The 13715-nt window shown below is 37.8% G+C and overlaps 1 protein-coding gene across 3 annotated transcripts in view; it reads right to left on the bottom strand.

The window, feature by feature from the left end:
• The window catches only part of dcaf8 (DDB1 and CUL4 associated factor 8), a 50369-nt gene that overhangs the window by 21304 nt on the left and 15350 nt on the right, over positions 1–13715 (bottom strand). For all 3 annotated transcript variants that reach the window (XM_039742154.1, XM_039742155.1, XM_039742156.1), the window contains 2 exons: positions 9077–9217; positions 8559–8653 (listed from right to left, as the gene is read on the bottom strand). In XM_039742154.1, the coding sequence (XP_039598088.1) occupies positions 8559–8653; positions 9077–9217 (236 nt within the window). The remainder of the gene's footprint in view (positions 1–8558; positions 8654–9076; positions 9218–13715) is intronic.

The raw sequence follows: 13715 nt of genomic DNA, 5'->3' as shown, positions 1-13715 counted from the left end.
TTCCAGAGTTGCGTGTTCATCCAAAAAGGACTTCAGTTGGGTGTACATGACTTTTTCCAACAGTTCAGACAAAAAAGGTAGCTTGGAAATAGGCCTAAAGCTTGACACAACAGAGTGGTCTAGACCCGTTTTTTTTCAGCAGAGGTTGCACAAAAGCATGTTTAAAATGTTTAGGCACCACATTAGACATTAAACTACTATTCATAATAGTAAGAATAGAAGGACCCAAGGTAGAAAAGACCTCAACGAGGGGCAACAAACGGGGGAGTGAAGAGATTTATCACAAGTTTCCCTAGAAGCTTCCAGATCAACAGGTTTGTGAACATTAAGAACTGAACTCAGTGTGTTACAGAATACACAGGGGTTGTGAGAAAGAGACAATGACATCAGAAACAAATTTTGCCCCAGCAGCTTTCAAAACTTTCCAATAACACCAACTCTCTCAAAATTTCAAAAGAAACCTGCAACTTGTCCTTTATCCACCTCCGTTGAGCCCTTCTGCACACCAGTCTAAGCAGTGCTTTAGTTGTCTGCTTTTTAAATGGAGCAAAACAGTCCAGAACAGTTTGGCAAGCAGAATTAAATTGAAGTGTTAGCTCCTCCGTATTGGATCACACTGTGAGTAGTGTGTGAGTAGGCTGCGAGTAGTGCTGGGCAGTATAATGGTTTATACCGAAAACCGTTTATTTTTGTTATGATATGGATTTTTTTTTTATACCACAACACCAGTTTAAATTGCCTAAACTACGTTCGGAACGTGGTGCAGCGGGAAACTGTTTAAGGGGGGACCTTTTTCACTGCTGCACTGGTAAACATGTATGCAACGGAGTACATGCAGTAGTGGAGGTATTGCCTGGTAAAAATGGACAGAGAACATTCTGAAACTGAAGCAGACAATGAAGTTGAACATGATGACACAGAACTTTTGCCAAAAAAAAAAAAAGAAGAAGGAGTCGCATTCGTTGCCTGGAGATACTTTGGTTTTAAAAGGTTGGATATGGACCATTACATTGAAATCTGTGAATACTGTTTCTATACTACCGGATAATACTGCAAGCCAAGTTGTACTTGTTTTATTTTTTTATTTATTTTTAAATACTGTGTAATGTACCTGGGTACTGTGTAATAGTGTGATGACATGTTGACTTTATCCTCGACATTTTCACTTTAATCTCGCTGTTTATGTCACGATGAAAGTCGACATGTTGACTTTATTCTCGCAATTTTTCATTAAAGTAGAACATCGTAAATTAAACTTCATTGTAAAATGAATATTTAATTTACTAGATTTCTCAAACCCCGTTATAAGTTATGTAGCACATTAAATGCTTTGTGTTAAGTGTTCCCCGAGCCATGTTAAATCAGTACGTGCTTCTTAAACTGACTTCCTCTTGTACTGAGGACGCGCCGGCAGCAATCGCTGCACAGAATACATTCACCTCATGATATTCCTGCTCCCTGAACATTTAGAATTCTTGGGGAAATACTTGATGTAATTTTCATGATGAAATGAATTAAAGCATGTATTAATTATGTGGGGGCACGGTGGCGTGGAGGTTGCACTGCTGCCTCGCAGCAAGGGGGTGGGAGGGAGTCTCAGGTGTACCCTGCCTTGAATTTGCATGTTTTTCTGGTGGGTTTACTCAGGATGCTTTAGTTTCCTTTCAAAGTCATGTAAGATGTGGGGTTTTGTTATGCAATATTGACCCTGTTAGTGTATGCTTTCCTTGTATTCACCCTGCGATGTGCTGGAATTCAGGATTTGCTCCTGCCTTGCACACAATGCTTGCTGGGATGGGCGCAACCCCTAATGGATGGCATAATTAAACATGTATAACAGATTTTTTTAAAGTTCTGAACACTCCATGGTCTAAATTTATACAGTAACTAGTTTTAATTTCACAAAGACGTTTATCGTGTGGTGATTGGTTATGTGGAGAAAGAAAAAGGAAGGATAGGAGCTGAGGGTTTGGTACTTTAGACAGAGACAGCACACATGCAATAAAGAAAGCCCACTCAGAAAAACATCCAATGAATTCTGTGTTCGTGTCTCCGACCAACAGATTGCGAACCCAACATTTATACAATATTTAAGTTAAACCGTTGCCAAACCCATTCATACACCCACTTTTTTGGAGCCTCGCCACACCTGCCATAAAGATCTCTACACTGAATGTATATCTGGGGACCCCTTACTGCGAGGAAGCAGCACTACCGCAATACTACCGTGCATGTTTAATACACACTCCTCTTAGTGCGGAGGAAGTCAATTTAAGAAGCGCGTAGTGATTAACAACTGGGTCAGGGAATGCTTAACAGAAAGCATTTAATGTGCTACATTAACTTATGACAGGGTTTGAGAAAAGCTAGTAAATTAAACATTGATTTTAGGTGAAGTTTATTTTATAATTAAAGTAGAATGTTGTAAACTAAACTGAGAATAAAGTGGAAATGTCAACTTTAATCTCGAAATAAGCATCAAAATTAAAGTGGAAATGTAGGGCTATACCACAAATAGCATTATAAATGCAAGTTTCAGTTTTATTATTTAGCTAGAAGCAAGGTCCATATTAATGCAATTTGCCTAAATGATGGCTCAGTTTGTGAAGACATCTTTACCAAGTTGTACTTATTATTTGGTGAATACTGTGTAATGCACCTGGGCTTAAAGTCTTGAAGTAATAGTAGTTACTGGAAGTTGCACTATTATTTATTTTATTGTTATTATTTATTAGTTTAAATATTATGCAGTTTAAATGATGGTAAAGTTGTTTAAAAATTCACTTTAGCGTGTCACTGGACAGAGATTGTTTAACATTAACAGAAAGTGTAGTTGGTTTACAAAAAATATTTATATTTTATTCCTTTTCTAAGAAATGTTCAGTGCAATACAACTTTTGACAAGCACCTCTGGATATTTCACTAAGTCTAAATGCCTCTCTGGATGTTTGAAAATACGTTGTCAAAATTTTAGTTTAAGTTGTTTGCAAAATTTGTTCAATAAAAAGGTTATATATTTTGACTGCATCTGTCATGCAATGCGATTCCTTCTCTTCTTTAGTGCCACCTCTTTGAAAACTATCACTTTATGGGGTCATGCAAACCTGTATTAATACTTTTTTTTTTTGTACAATGTACAATTCTTATGACAGTGGAATAGGTTAATCTTAGCTAGTCTACTGCAGTAATTGCAGTGGAAAATGTGGTTAACATTCACTCATGCATGGGAAAAAAATACCGTAGAATACCGCGAAACCGGGATAATTTAGAAAAATACTGCAATATTGAATTTTGGTCATACTGCCCAGCACTAGCTGTGAGGTCACTTGATAATTAAAAACAGCAGAAAATGTATACATGTTAACAGCCCCAACGAAGAAAACAATTACCTTTACCACAACACACACACACAGAGGTACCTTAGAATATGAAAAATATGAAGGCTATATACAAGCCTGTAGATCACTATTAACTACACAGACCGTCTTCAGTTCCGAGTTCTGTCACACCAAGCCTTTTACAAAACTGTTTCAACAGTTTGCTATTTAGGAGAAAGTTTATTCAATAAATGTGGGAGTGGTCTCCAATCAACTCTCTTACACCCCCAAAATTTGCAGGAGTTACGTTCTAGAGCACCCACTAATTGTGAAAAAAAGCGACTTTTGGATGTGGTTAAAAAATGCCTTTTAAATGCCTATTTTTATAGTTTAAACCCTAAATGAGTTTGCAATTAAATTACATTACCTAAAAAATAGCCTTAATATATTACCTAAGAACAGAATGTAAAAGTAAACCCGTCTACTGTACAGCACTGTACTGCTATGTTTCCCGCGGTACTAGAATGTAAAATACCGATGTTACCGCTATACATACTGTAATTCATGCAAACGCATTTTCTTTGTTATAAGTAGAGTAAATACATAATTCAATTTTATTAAAATATAGTAAAACGTACGGGTACTCACCAATGATAAATGATATTGATGATGATGATGATGAAATAGCTGTACAGTTCGATGCAGAGGATTTAAAACTCCTCAGGTGGCACCTCTTAAGGTGCTTCAGGAGGAGTCGTATCTATGGACGGGTCTTCTGGTGGGGTTTCGTGCTGGATTTTCTTTATAGGTTTCAGGAACATTGTAATAGGAAGTTGCTACATTGTCTCCTGCAGCAAACTGCTGGTACAATTTCCGTGCTCTCTCACGGATTATGTTATTGTCCAAGGGGATGTTGTTCTTTCTGCAGTCGGTGATCCACAATGCCAAGGCAAATTCCATCCGGACGATATTTTTATTCCTTACGGTCGTTACCTTTTTGGCACTATCACAGAAACTTACAGATATGGTACTCCAGATTGCTGCTTCGTTCTTCTTTATGTAGCGTGTGATGCTTTCATTAATGCCATAGTGGCGTGCTACTGCAGCATAACCTTTTAGTTCCCGGAGCAAATCCAGTAGTTCAACCTTCTCCTGGAGTGTTTTAAACTTCTTCTGGCACTTCGGCTCAGTGCCAGAAGCCTTAGAAGGTGCAGGGCGATTCGGCAACATCTTGTGCATTTAAGAATAACAAAATTAATACAATAATAAAATGGAAAACACGAGGACACTCAGCTGACATTCACAGGGCAGCAATCAATCAGCAGCAAGGAGAAATGAATAACCCTCTCGGATTGGCTACTTTCACCATCCCAAACCGCATTTCCCTCAGCGGTGATAAACCCACTCACCTGGAGACACGTCACAGGGCAGCAGTCAATCAGCAGCAAGGAGAAATGAATAAAGCTCTCAGATTGGCTACTTTCACCATTCCAAACCGCGTTTCCCTCAGCAGTTGCTTCCTGTTCGCTCTACAGCACAGTATTGCCACGAAAAAAGTCATAAAAAAATTGCAGAAGGTATTTGCGCTTTCCGCTAACAATAGTTAGGTTCTAAGGAAAAATCTGCGAACGACCGAGTCCGTGAACCCTGAACCCTTTGTGGGGTCTACTGTATTCAGATATGAGGATGGATATTTGGGGAGTAAAAACGCAGGACATTTTTATATTATGTATATTAAAGAACCATCAACCACAAATCAAATTAAATATATTGAACAATTATTATAAAAGTAAAGTTGATTATATTGGACTCTGCAGCTGCATGAACAAAATGTAAAGTACCACTTCCGTTTAGCGGAAACAGCCCAAAAGTTCACAGAAGTCTACATTTTATACCTAATATTTGTATGCAAAATTTGGTTGACCTAAGTGAAAGCGTACTCAAGTTATCGTGTTTACACACACACACACACACACACACACACACACACACACACACTTCCAAAAATGTCATTTTCGGACTCAGGATGGTCTAAAACATCAAGGTTCATCAAAATCTCAACACTGAATCTTGGACGATTACAATATTTTCCCTTTACTTTGTATACGAGAAAGTAAAAAAAAACACACACTACATGTAAAGAACTACAATAAGCGTGTGCACACATTACACTAGCACAGTTATGCATTTCAATTCTGAATTGTTTTGCTCTGCTCCTGTTCTTCCTCAAGGTATCTATTTTGTGAACCTACTGAATCCAATTCCGGATTACAAAGAACCAACATGTCTTTTGGCAGTATCAAACATGTGATGGTAGAAACCAACCCTGGAACCCTGTGTATTTCATTTTGTTCTCTACCAGGAGTATACTCAGTCAGAGTTCAGTTCAAATTCAGTTTCATGTAATGAAGTACAAAATACTAAATTCTGGCCAAAGCATTATTAATTCCCAATACAAGATGTGTAATACCGACCTATACAAACAAAAAATGTAAAAAATGCAAATTAAACATTATGTTATATTGAAAGAAAAAACAATTACTGAAGACACTATTGAGATCACGACAGGTGTGTTATGTGCCAAGTATGTCCTTGGGCTGTTGGAGGCATTGAACTCTTACACTACATGCCACATGAAAAGAATCACGTTTTTCAGGGCACTGGAAGGACTATGAAAATTACTATGGAAATCTGGGAAATTACAAAGTCATGTAGCCTGAAGAATAAACTTTACAAGGTAAGTGGATAAAATATTAGCATCAAGTGAAAAATACAGGCCTCAATCAAAGACCAAGTCAAGAACATTACGTTAAAAATTTTTAAATAAATTACAGCATATCAGATGTCAATAATATTCCTGACTGGTTTTAATGTGCAGTTTTACAGTTTGTGGGTGGTGATGCGCATACTAAGAGGTGGTGTGCTTCTTTTTGTTATTTCTGGTATGAACTGCCTAGTATGTTGTCTACAGTACATCAGTAACACTGCCCACATTATTAGAGTGGCTGTGCAATACCGCCCAGTTCTATGGAATTTTGAATAGTGCTAATAGGGGTGAATAATGTGTCTTTTGATATGGACATGATAAAACTATGTCCAAAAGTAAAAACATCTATGAAGCAGCCAAACCAGCAAACCCCTCTTACCATCCCACACCATACTGGTTCTCAGAAAAATCTTCTCACCCAAATTTAAAAAAATTTACAGTATGAAACCAAATAAGTAAAGGGCCACGCGTAACTGACCTTTTAATCCTGCTTCCATGCAGAAGCAACGTCAGTCTTGCCTGCTGCACTAAAATCATGAAAGTATTAAGTCACTTCCATTGGTACTCCTGCCAGCATGCAGGCCTGCAAGTGTCAACAGGCGCGTGTACATGCGCTTCAATGACCAGATTATTCACAGAAACCTGGTTTCTAAAATGCCATGTAAACTCTTATTCCAATCTAGTTAACAGAGGTATATTTCTACACAAATGACCTAATTATGTGGCCATGTAAATCCATAATCAGGTTACCATTAAGCATTTTGTAGCCTGCGCATGTCTGTTGCAATCTGTCAGCCTGCGCACATATTTGTTTTGCATATGTGTTCACAAAATAAATTTCCAGAAGCAAATATTCAGGTGATTGCATTATTCCTTCTACTGGTCAAAATAATATGTCACAGTCTATATATATATATATATATATATATATATATATAATTCACTAAGGCAAGACACCCATGGAAAGCACGCCGGAAGGGGCGTGGATTCACTAAGTTGCCGACAAGACAGACACCTATGGTGCATGCAGGAAGGAGCCACGCCCACCAACTCCAAGACCATTGGATACAACAACTCGCAGAGCCACGCCCACCAACTCGGACGTGACGACACCAAAAAAACGGCGTCATTTATATTCTTGTGTCGTAGAGGCAACATGCACCTTCGAGCCACGTTGACTGTTCATAGAGGCATGTTTCTCGTGGAGGTGAATCGTCATATGCAGCGTGTAAAATGGTTTGCGAGGGGTATCCCATGGGATCCTTAAAACAATCCTTTATAACTGAGGTTAACACAATGAAGTAAGCAGTCTTTAAAAACCGAGTTTTCGGTTACGACGCACGACTGCGTACAACATAGCAAACTGTTTTACACGCTACATACAGCAATTCGCGTCCGCGACAAACATGCGGCGTCTCAGATGCTCCTGCAGGAACATGGAAAGTCTACGCGAGTCACAGGTGCATCTAGACTGTGCAAAGATGACAACGACTCAAGTGATGAGTTGGAGGTGGGCACATGAGCGATGGCAGTCCGCCAGTTTTAAGTCACGGACGACTGTGTGTTGGTTCATTCCGTGCATTGTTACAATGTTGTTTTTCTTGCTGATTTATTACATTACCGATTTTTCAAATGTTAATTTTCTCCCTGTGCTTAAAAATCATTAAAAACCCGGCCTGATTATGCAGCATATGGTACACCGCGGGTTGGCTAGTATTTAAGAAACTGCTAAATTTATGTTGCTGAGCTAAAAACATACAGGATTATGCAAACACTTGAATAAATTACAGAGACAGAACCATTACAACAGACAGCACAATATCTGCTTCGAGAGCTGACCACATTTAAGAAGGTACTCCTAAAAGAACAAGCAATGAAGGATCTTGAGCCTCAATATTTAGACTGGGGATTAAATTCTGCAGTTGAAAAATTTGTTAATTTTTATGTTGCTTTGAGCCACATTTCCAAGAGAATCATAAATGTTAACTCTGGTACCCTGCAAATTTGCTGAAAGCTTTTAAATATTACTGGAAAAAAAAAAACACTGCATTTAACAGATTGATACTCGACAGCAAGGCTGATTAACCCGAAAAAAACAGACAAAACCTGGAGAGTCAAAACTACAAAGTGAATAGGCCACTGAAATTCTGAATGTTTGCTCAAGTTGTTTTTTTACTCTTGCATACATATTTTTAAAAAGTAAATTGCTTTGTGCATTTCTTATAAGCACTAGGGAACAAACTGAACTAAAAGTCAAGAACAGCTCATGATTAAAAAAACAAATGGGTTTTGGGGAGGAATCAGAAGTTCCATCGGTTATTAAGAAAAACTGCACAGTGCAGTGAGACTTGGGGACTAAGCTTCCATAACAGTGCCATTTCTACAGGCCATTTACGCCATTTTCACCATTTATAAAAAATGTGCATGAAGCATTCATTACAACATTTACTACTGGAATAGAAAATTCAGCTTACGTTGCAGGGCGATCTAGTCGTAGATCAATGCCAAACACAACAGCATCTTCACCTGCTGACAGAAAAGAGCAAGGAGAATCTGGTTCCAGGGCCAGCTGCAAGGCGACAAATAACCATTGGGAGTCACAATTAGGTGATTTTTTGTTTTGCAATGCATCATTTTTGTGTTTGTACTACTTTTAGAATTAAAATGATTAGATTTTTATGGATTTGTATTTTGTGTCTATTGCGTCAACCTCAAAACTGACTGATGGTTTTATTCAATTTGAAAAAGAATTTAGATATTCCAACTACATTTAGTGGTGCTATTTATTTATTTTAAAAGTTATTTATGCAGTTTCTCAAAAGGTTATATTAACCATCACTGATCATCAGTTTATTTCTAAATACTTGATTAAATGTATGAAATAAAATCAGAAATTCAAATTCAAAAGACCTCTGATATTAAGCATTAGCACCACTCAAGTGATGCTCCTACCTGGGGTAAAGGTATTACTACAAAGCTTATAAAGACGCACCTTATGTGCAGCTCCCTTGTGCTGAGCAACTCTCTTAGTAGATTTGCATCGCTGTGTGGCAGACAGTTCAGCCACACGAATTTGACCATCACGGGCACACATTGCAAGAGTTGAGTCACCACTGTGGGGCAGGAACTTGGCCTGTCGGTAAAGAGAGAGAAGGCGGCTAAGAAATGGCTTTAAGTCTGTCAGTCAAAGTGGAAGCAGAGTTTTTCACAAACACAGGGTTAACACAAAAAAAAAAACATTAAAATAAAACAATATGCATATTTTGGATATAAGCTTTATTATATGAAAGGCAACAATGATTTTATTGGAGTGGTTTTAAATGTCTACCTTGTTTGTTTGTGGTTTCTCTGGTCCATCTTATTTAGATGAAACACAGTTCTTTTTAAAATTACTAAGAGCAATGGATGTTTTTAAACTTTATGATAAAAAAAAAAAACACATTCTCTGTCAAATATGGATACTTGCATTGAAATGTTTACAATTTATAAATACAGTGATTACATTACTAAGTTAAAACATTAAATATATTTTTGATATACTAATTTCATCTGTTGTCTTGTCACAATCCAATTAAAAATAAAAACATTTTTCCCTAGATTACCTCTGCATTTGGTAAGAATTCATGTTAGTCAAATTTAGCACAATGTTATGTATTGTGCTAGGATTTTTGCAATAAATACTCCAGTAATCAAAAATGTTTTACTAATGAAATTACACACAACCAGTTATTATTAAAATGTACTTTCAAGGTTTTATGAATACGTATAACTGCAAACACCAAGTTTTGACCCTAGCATTAATTCCACTGAAGGTCTTCAAACATGCATGGTGTGACTGACAAGCCACTGCTTCAAAGGATTATTCCAAACACTAAAAACTGATTTTCTTTTCCAGTTCTGATTTTTATATTATGTCTAAATACATTTTATACATTGTACACAGTACGGCAGAATCCGAGCCCTTCACTTTCTGCATACTTACTATCTCCTTGTATAATTTTAATGAATATATTTGCTATTTTTGCCCATCAGTTTACATTCATTAACCTGTTTTGACAAAGTGAATGCACGTTTTAAAAAATGTTTGCCAATTAATTAAAAATCAAAAACTGAGAAGTCTCATGAGTAAAACTATTCAGAAGCCTAATTCAGGATCAAATTGAAGCCCCTCTGGCAGAAATTCCAGCTGCGAGTCTTCCCTTAGGTCTCTACAAGCTCTGCACACCCGGATTTGGTTAGTTTATCTCATTCTTCCTGGCAGATCCCCTCAAGCTCCATTGGATTGGATAGGAAGCACCTCTACACTGCAACCTTCGGGTTTCTCCACAGATGCTCTATTGGGGTTTAAGTCTGGGATCTGGCTTAGCAAGTTGAGGACAGTTTCAGACTTGTCCCAAAGCCACTCCTGCATTCTCTTGGCTGTCTGCTTTTGGTCATTGACATGAGGAAAGGTGAACAGTCACCACCGTCTGTGGTTGCTTGTACTCTGCTGCAGGCATTCATGAAGGTCCTCACTATATTTGGCTGCGACCATCATTCCCTCAGTTCTGACCAGTCCCTCTGCCATGATACTGCCACCACAATGATACCCTGAAGACATGATACTAGGCAGGTGATGACCAGTGCATGGTCTTCACCAGACATAGTGCTTGAATTTCTGCCCAAATAATTCAGTTCTTGTCGCAAAAGCCTAGATCAAAGTCTGGGCAGGTCGTCATATGTCTTTTACTCAGGAGTGGCTTCCGTGTAGCCACTCTACCATAAATGCCCAATTAATGGAGTCCTGTTGAGCTGGTTGTTCTTCTGGTAGGTTTCCCCCATCTTAAGAGAGGGTTCTGAAGCTCTGTTAAAATGACCACTGGGTTCTTGGTGACCTCCCTGACCAAGACCCTTCTTGCCCAGCTACTCAAATGTGGCTAAGAATAGTCCTGGTGGATCCAAACTTCTCCCATCTTGCAATTACTGAGGCCACTGTGTTCTTGGGAACACCCAAATCATGTAAAATGGTGATCTATACCTATTTGTAGAGGTCTACAGACTTTACGGCTTGGTATTTGTCCTGACAGGCAGTTTGAATTGTGAGATCAAGTACAAATGTGCCTATTCAAATGATGTCCAATCCGTTTAATTTGCCACAGGTGGATTATAATCAACTTCTGAACACATCTCTAGAAGAATTAAAGCAAACAGGATGGACCTGAGCAACTTAGAGTCCAAATACTTCTAAATACATCAGAATGAGAGATTTCAATTGTTTATTTTTAAACACGTTTACCAAACTTTCTGATAACATTTTCAACTTTATCACTATGGGCTATTGACTGTAGACTGGTGGCAAAAATGCCAAATATATTAACTTAAAATGAAATCTACAACAGAAAGAGAGGGAGGTTTGAATGCAATGTACACACACACAAATTAAGTTTCATATTATACAAAAGATGTTTAGAAACCTGACACTAGCCTTTTTAGGACAGAAAGATTACACTTATAATCTGATTAAACATTTGTTTTGGTAAAATTTCCCTATAACATTCTCTCTCCCAGTACCTTAGCTGATGGACACCAAATTGAAAAAGTGGAGAATATGGCCCTCTTAATTCAAAGCATTCCTTTTTTTCCCCCCAAGCTTAACTCTTCCTACACCCAAGAGCAGCCTCAAGTTCAATACTTCAAGACATGTGTTGTTCTCAAGGACCCTGGGAAACCAACGTGTTCATTAAGTTCTTTCAAGCACTTTTAGCCAGAAGCATTACAGTTATTCACAGGCAATTCATTTCTTTTTTTGCCTCACTATATATCGAAATTCTGCTGAGGGATTCTTTCTATACCTCTGAACTATGATCATATACAGTAAATCCTCCTTTTGATAAGTGAACGATAAATGAATCTGGCCCCCTCTAACAGTATGTATTAATACCCACACTACAAGGGGTAAATAACACTGGCTAGTCTTGTTGCAAAGTAGCATTGGGACACACAAGCTCCCCAAGTTAATTTGCTCAAGAAATATTAACCTTTTATTTCATCTTCTCTTCTATTAACAACAACATATTTTCTTTTATTAAAATAGTGTTCCATGTTACATGAATTACTCCTTCGGGAGCAGTTAAGAAAAACTTCCGCTGTCTTTTTATGAGTTTATTATTATATATTATGTTTGTACGGGTGTAAATACTACATGGCTTTCTATGGTAGCTCAATAGGTAATCAGTAACTTGTGTCTAACCTACAGTAGCTAATGCAGGTACTAGGTGAAACATGGTCATTAATTAAAAGTTAGCCTGTCTCAAGCCATTTACAACAGTTGCTTGAGTACAAAGTCTTATAAGTAAAGTTATACTCAAATTTGAGTTGAAGAGTTAAAACATAAACCCTCCCATGTTCTGAAGCCACATTTACCACGGGGTTGTGGCTAAGAGGCAGTGTCTATCCCGACCATATCTGGAATAGGACTACTACTCAATAGCAATCTCATTATCATAAATATACTATACAAGTCCAGTTTTTAGTTATTTTATCTAAAACACGCATCAACAGGGGCAGAAAGTAGATACACCACACAGACAATGGTGAACCGAGAATCAATGCCGGATCACTTAAGGTGAGCAACAGACACATTAGATAACACCAGCAAAAGAACACAATTATTTGAAAAGGAGTACTGCTTAAAAGAAATGGTGAGGCAGCCTGCAGCTGTTACGCACCTAAAATTTGGAATAGCTTAACCAATAGAAATTTGCCAGGCTAATACAGTGGAGCACTCTAAAAAACTGCTAAAGCCATATTAAAATAATGTGTTTTTCTCATAGCTTCGTTTTAGTTTAATCCTGATAATCTGTATATGCAGTTAATTATCATTATCATTCATGGTGGCTCCATAATCCGTACTAACCCCTACTTTCTCTGCTGTTCATTTTCCGGTTTTCTGGGATGGTGATCTGCGCCACCACCACCTGATCAAAGCATGATGATGTCCCTACATTGACGGATTGAAGGCCAGAGGTCCACATGAAGTCAACAGGACCGTCATCATCAGTTTTTTCCATGTGAACCCTGAATACCATGAGGACTGATTGAGGTCACAATGCCTAGAGGGGGCTGGGTGGTCTTGGGGCCTCTGAACCCCTGCAGAATTTCTCCAGCCGTCTGGAATTTTTTTTTTTTTCTGTCCTCCCTGGCCATCAGACCTTACTTTTATTCTATTCTAATTAGTATTGCCTAATTTTATTTCTTATATAATTTGTCCCCCCCCTCCCCCCCTCTTTCTTCATCCTGTAAAGCACATTACATTTGTGTGAAAATGTGCTATATAAATAAATACTGTTGTTGTTGTTCTGGCAATGGAAGTCCAAATGAAACATACAGCTCCCTTCTTTATAAACTTTCATTCGGCACATCATCCCTATGACTGTGTCCTGACCAGTACAAATGTAGCTACACTTTACTGGTACTCACCAAAATTTTACATGAATGGCAACATTTTATAATTTAACACTTGTAAAACAATACAGTTCTATTATAAGAATCTGATAATACAGTATACAATCTTTTTCTTGATTGTAATAAGAATGTGATCCAAATAATTACTAATATAGTCTTATGCTTCCTTACACTTCCATACACGCACG

Source organism: Polypterus senegalus, chromosome 18, assembly GCF_016835505.1.
Source record: "Polypterus senegalus isolate Bchr_013 chromosome 18, ASM1683550v1, whole genome shotgun sequence".
Taxonomy (NCBI): Eukaryota; Metazoa; Chordata; class Cladistia; order Polypteriformes; family Polypteridae; genus Polypterus; species Polypterus senegalus.
This window is presented reverse-complemented; position numbering and strand designations above follow the sequence as displayed.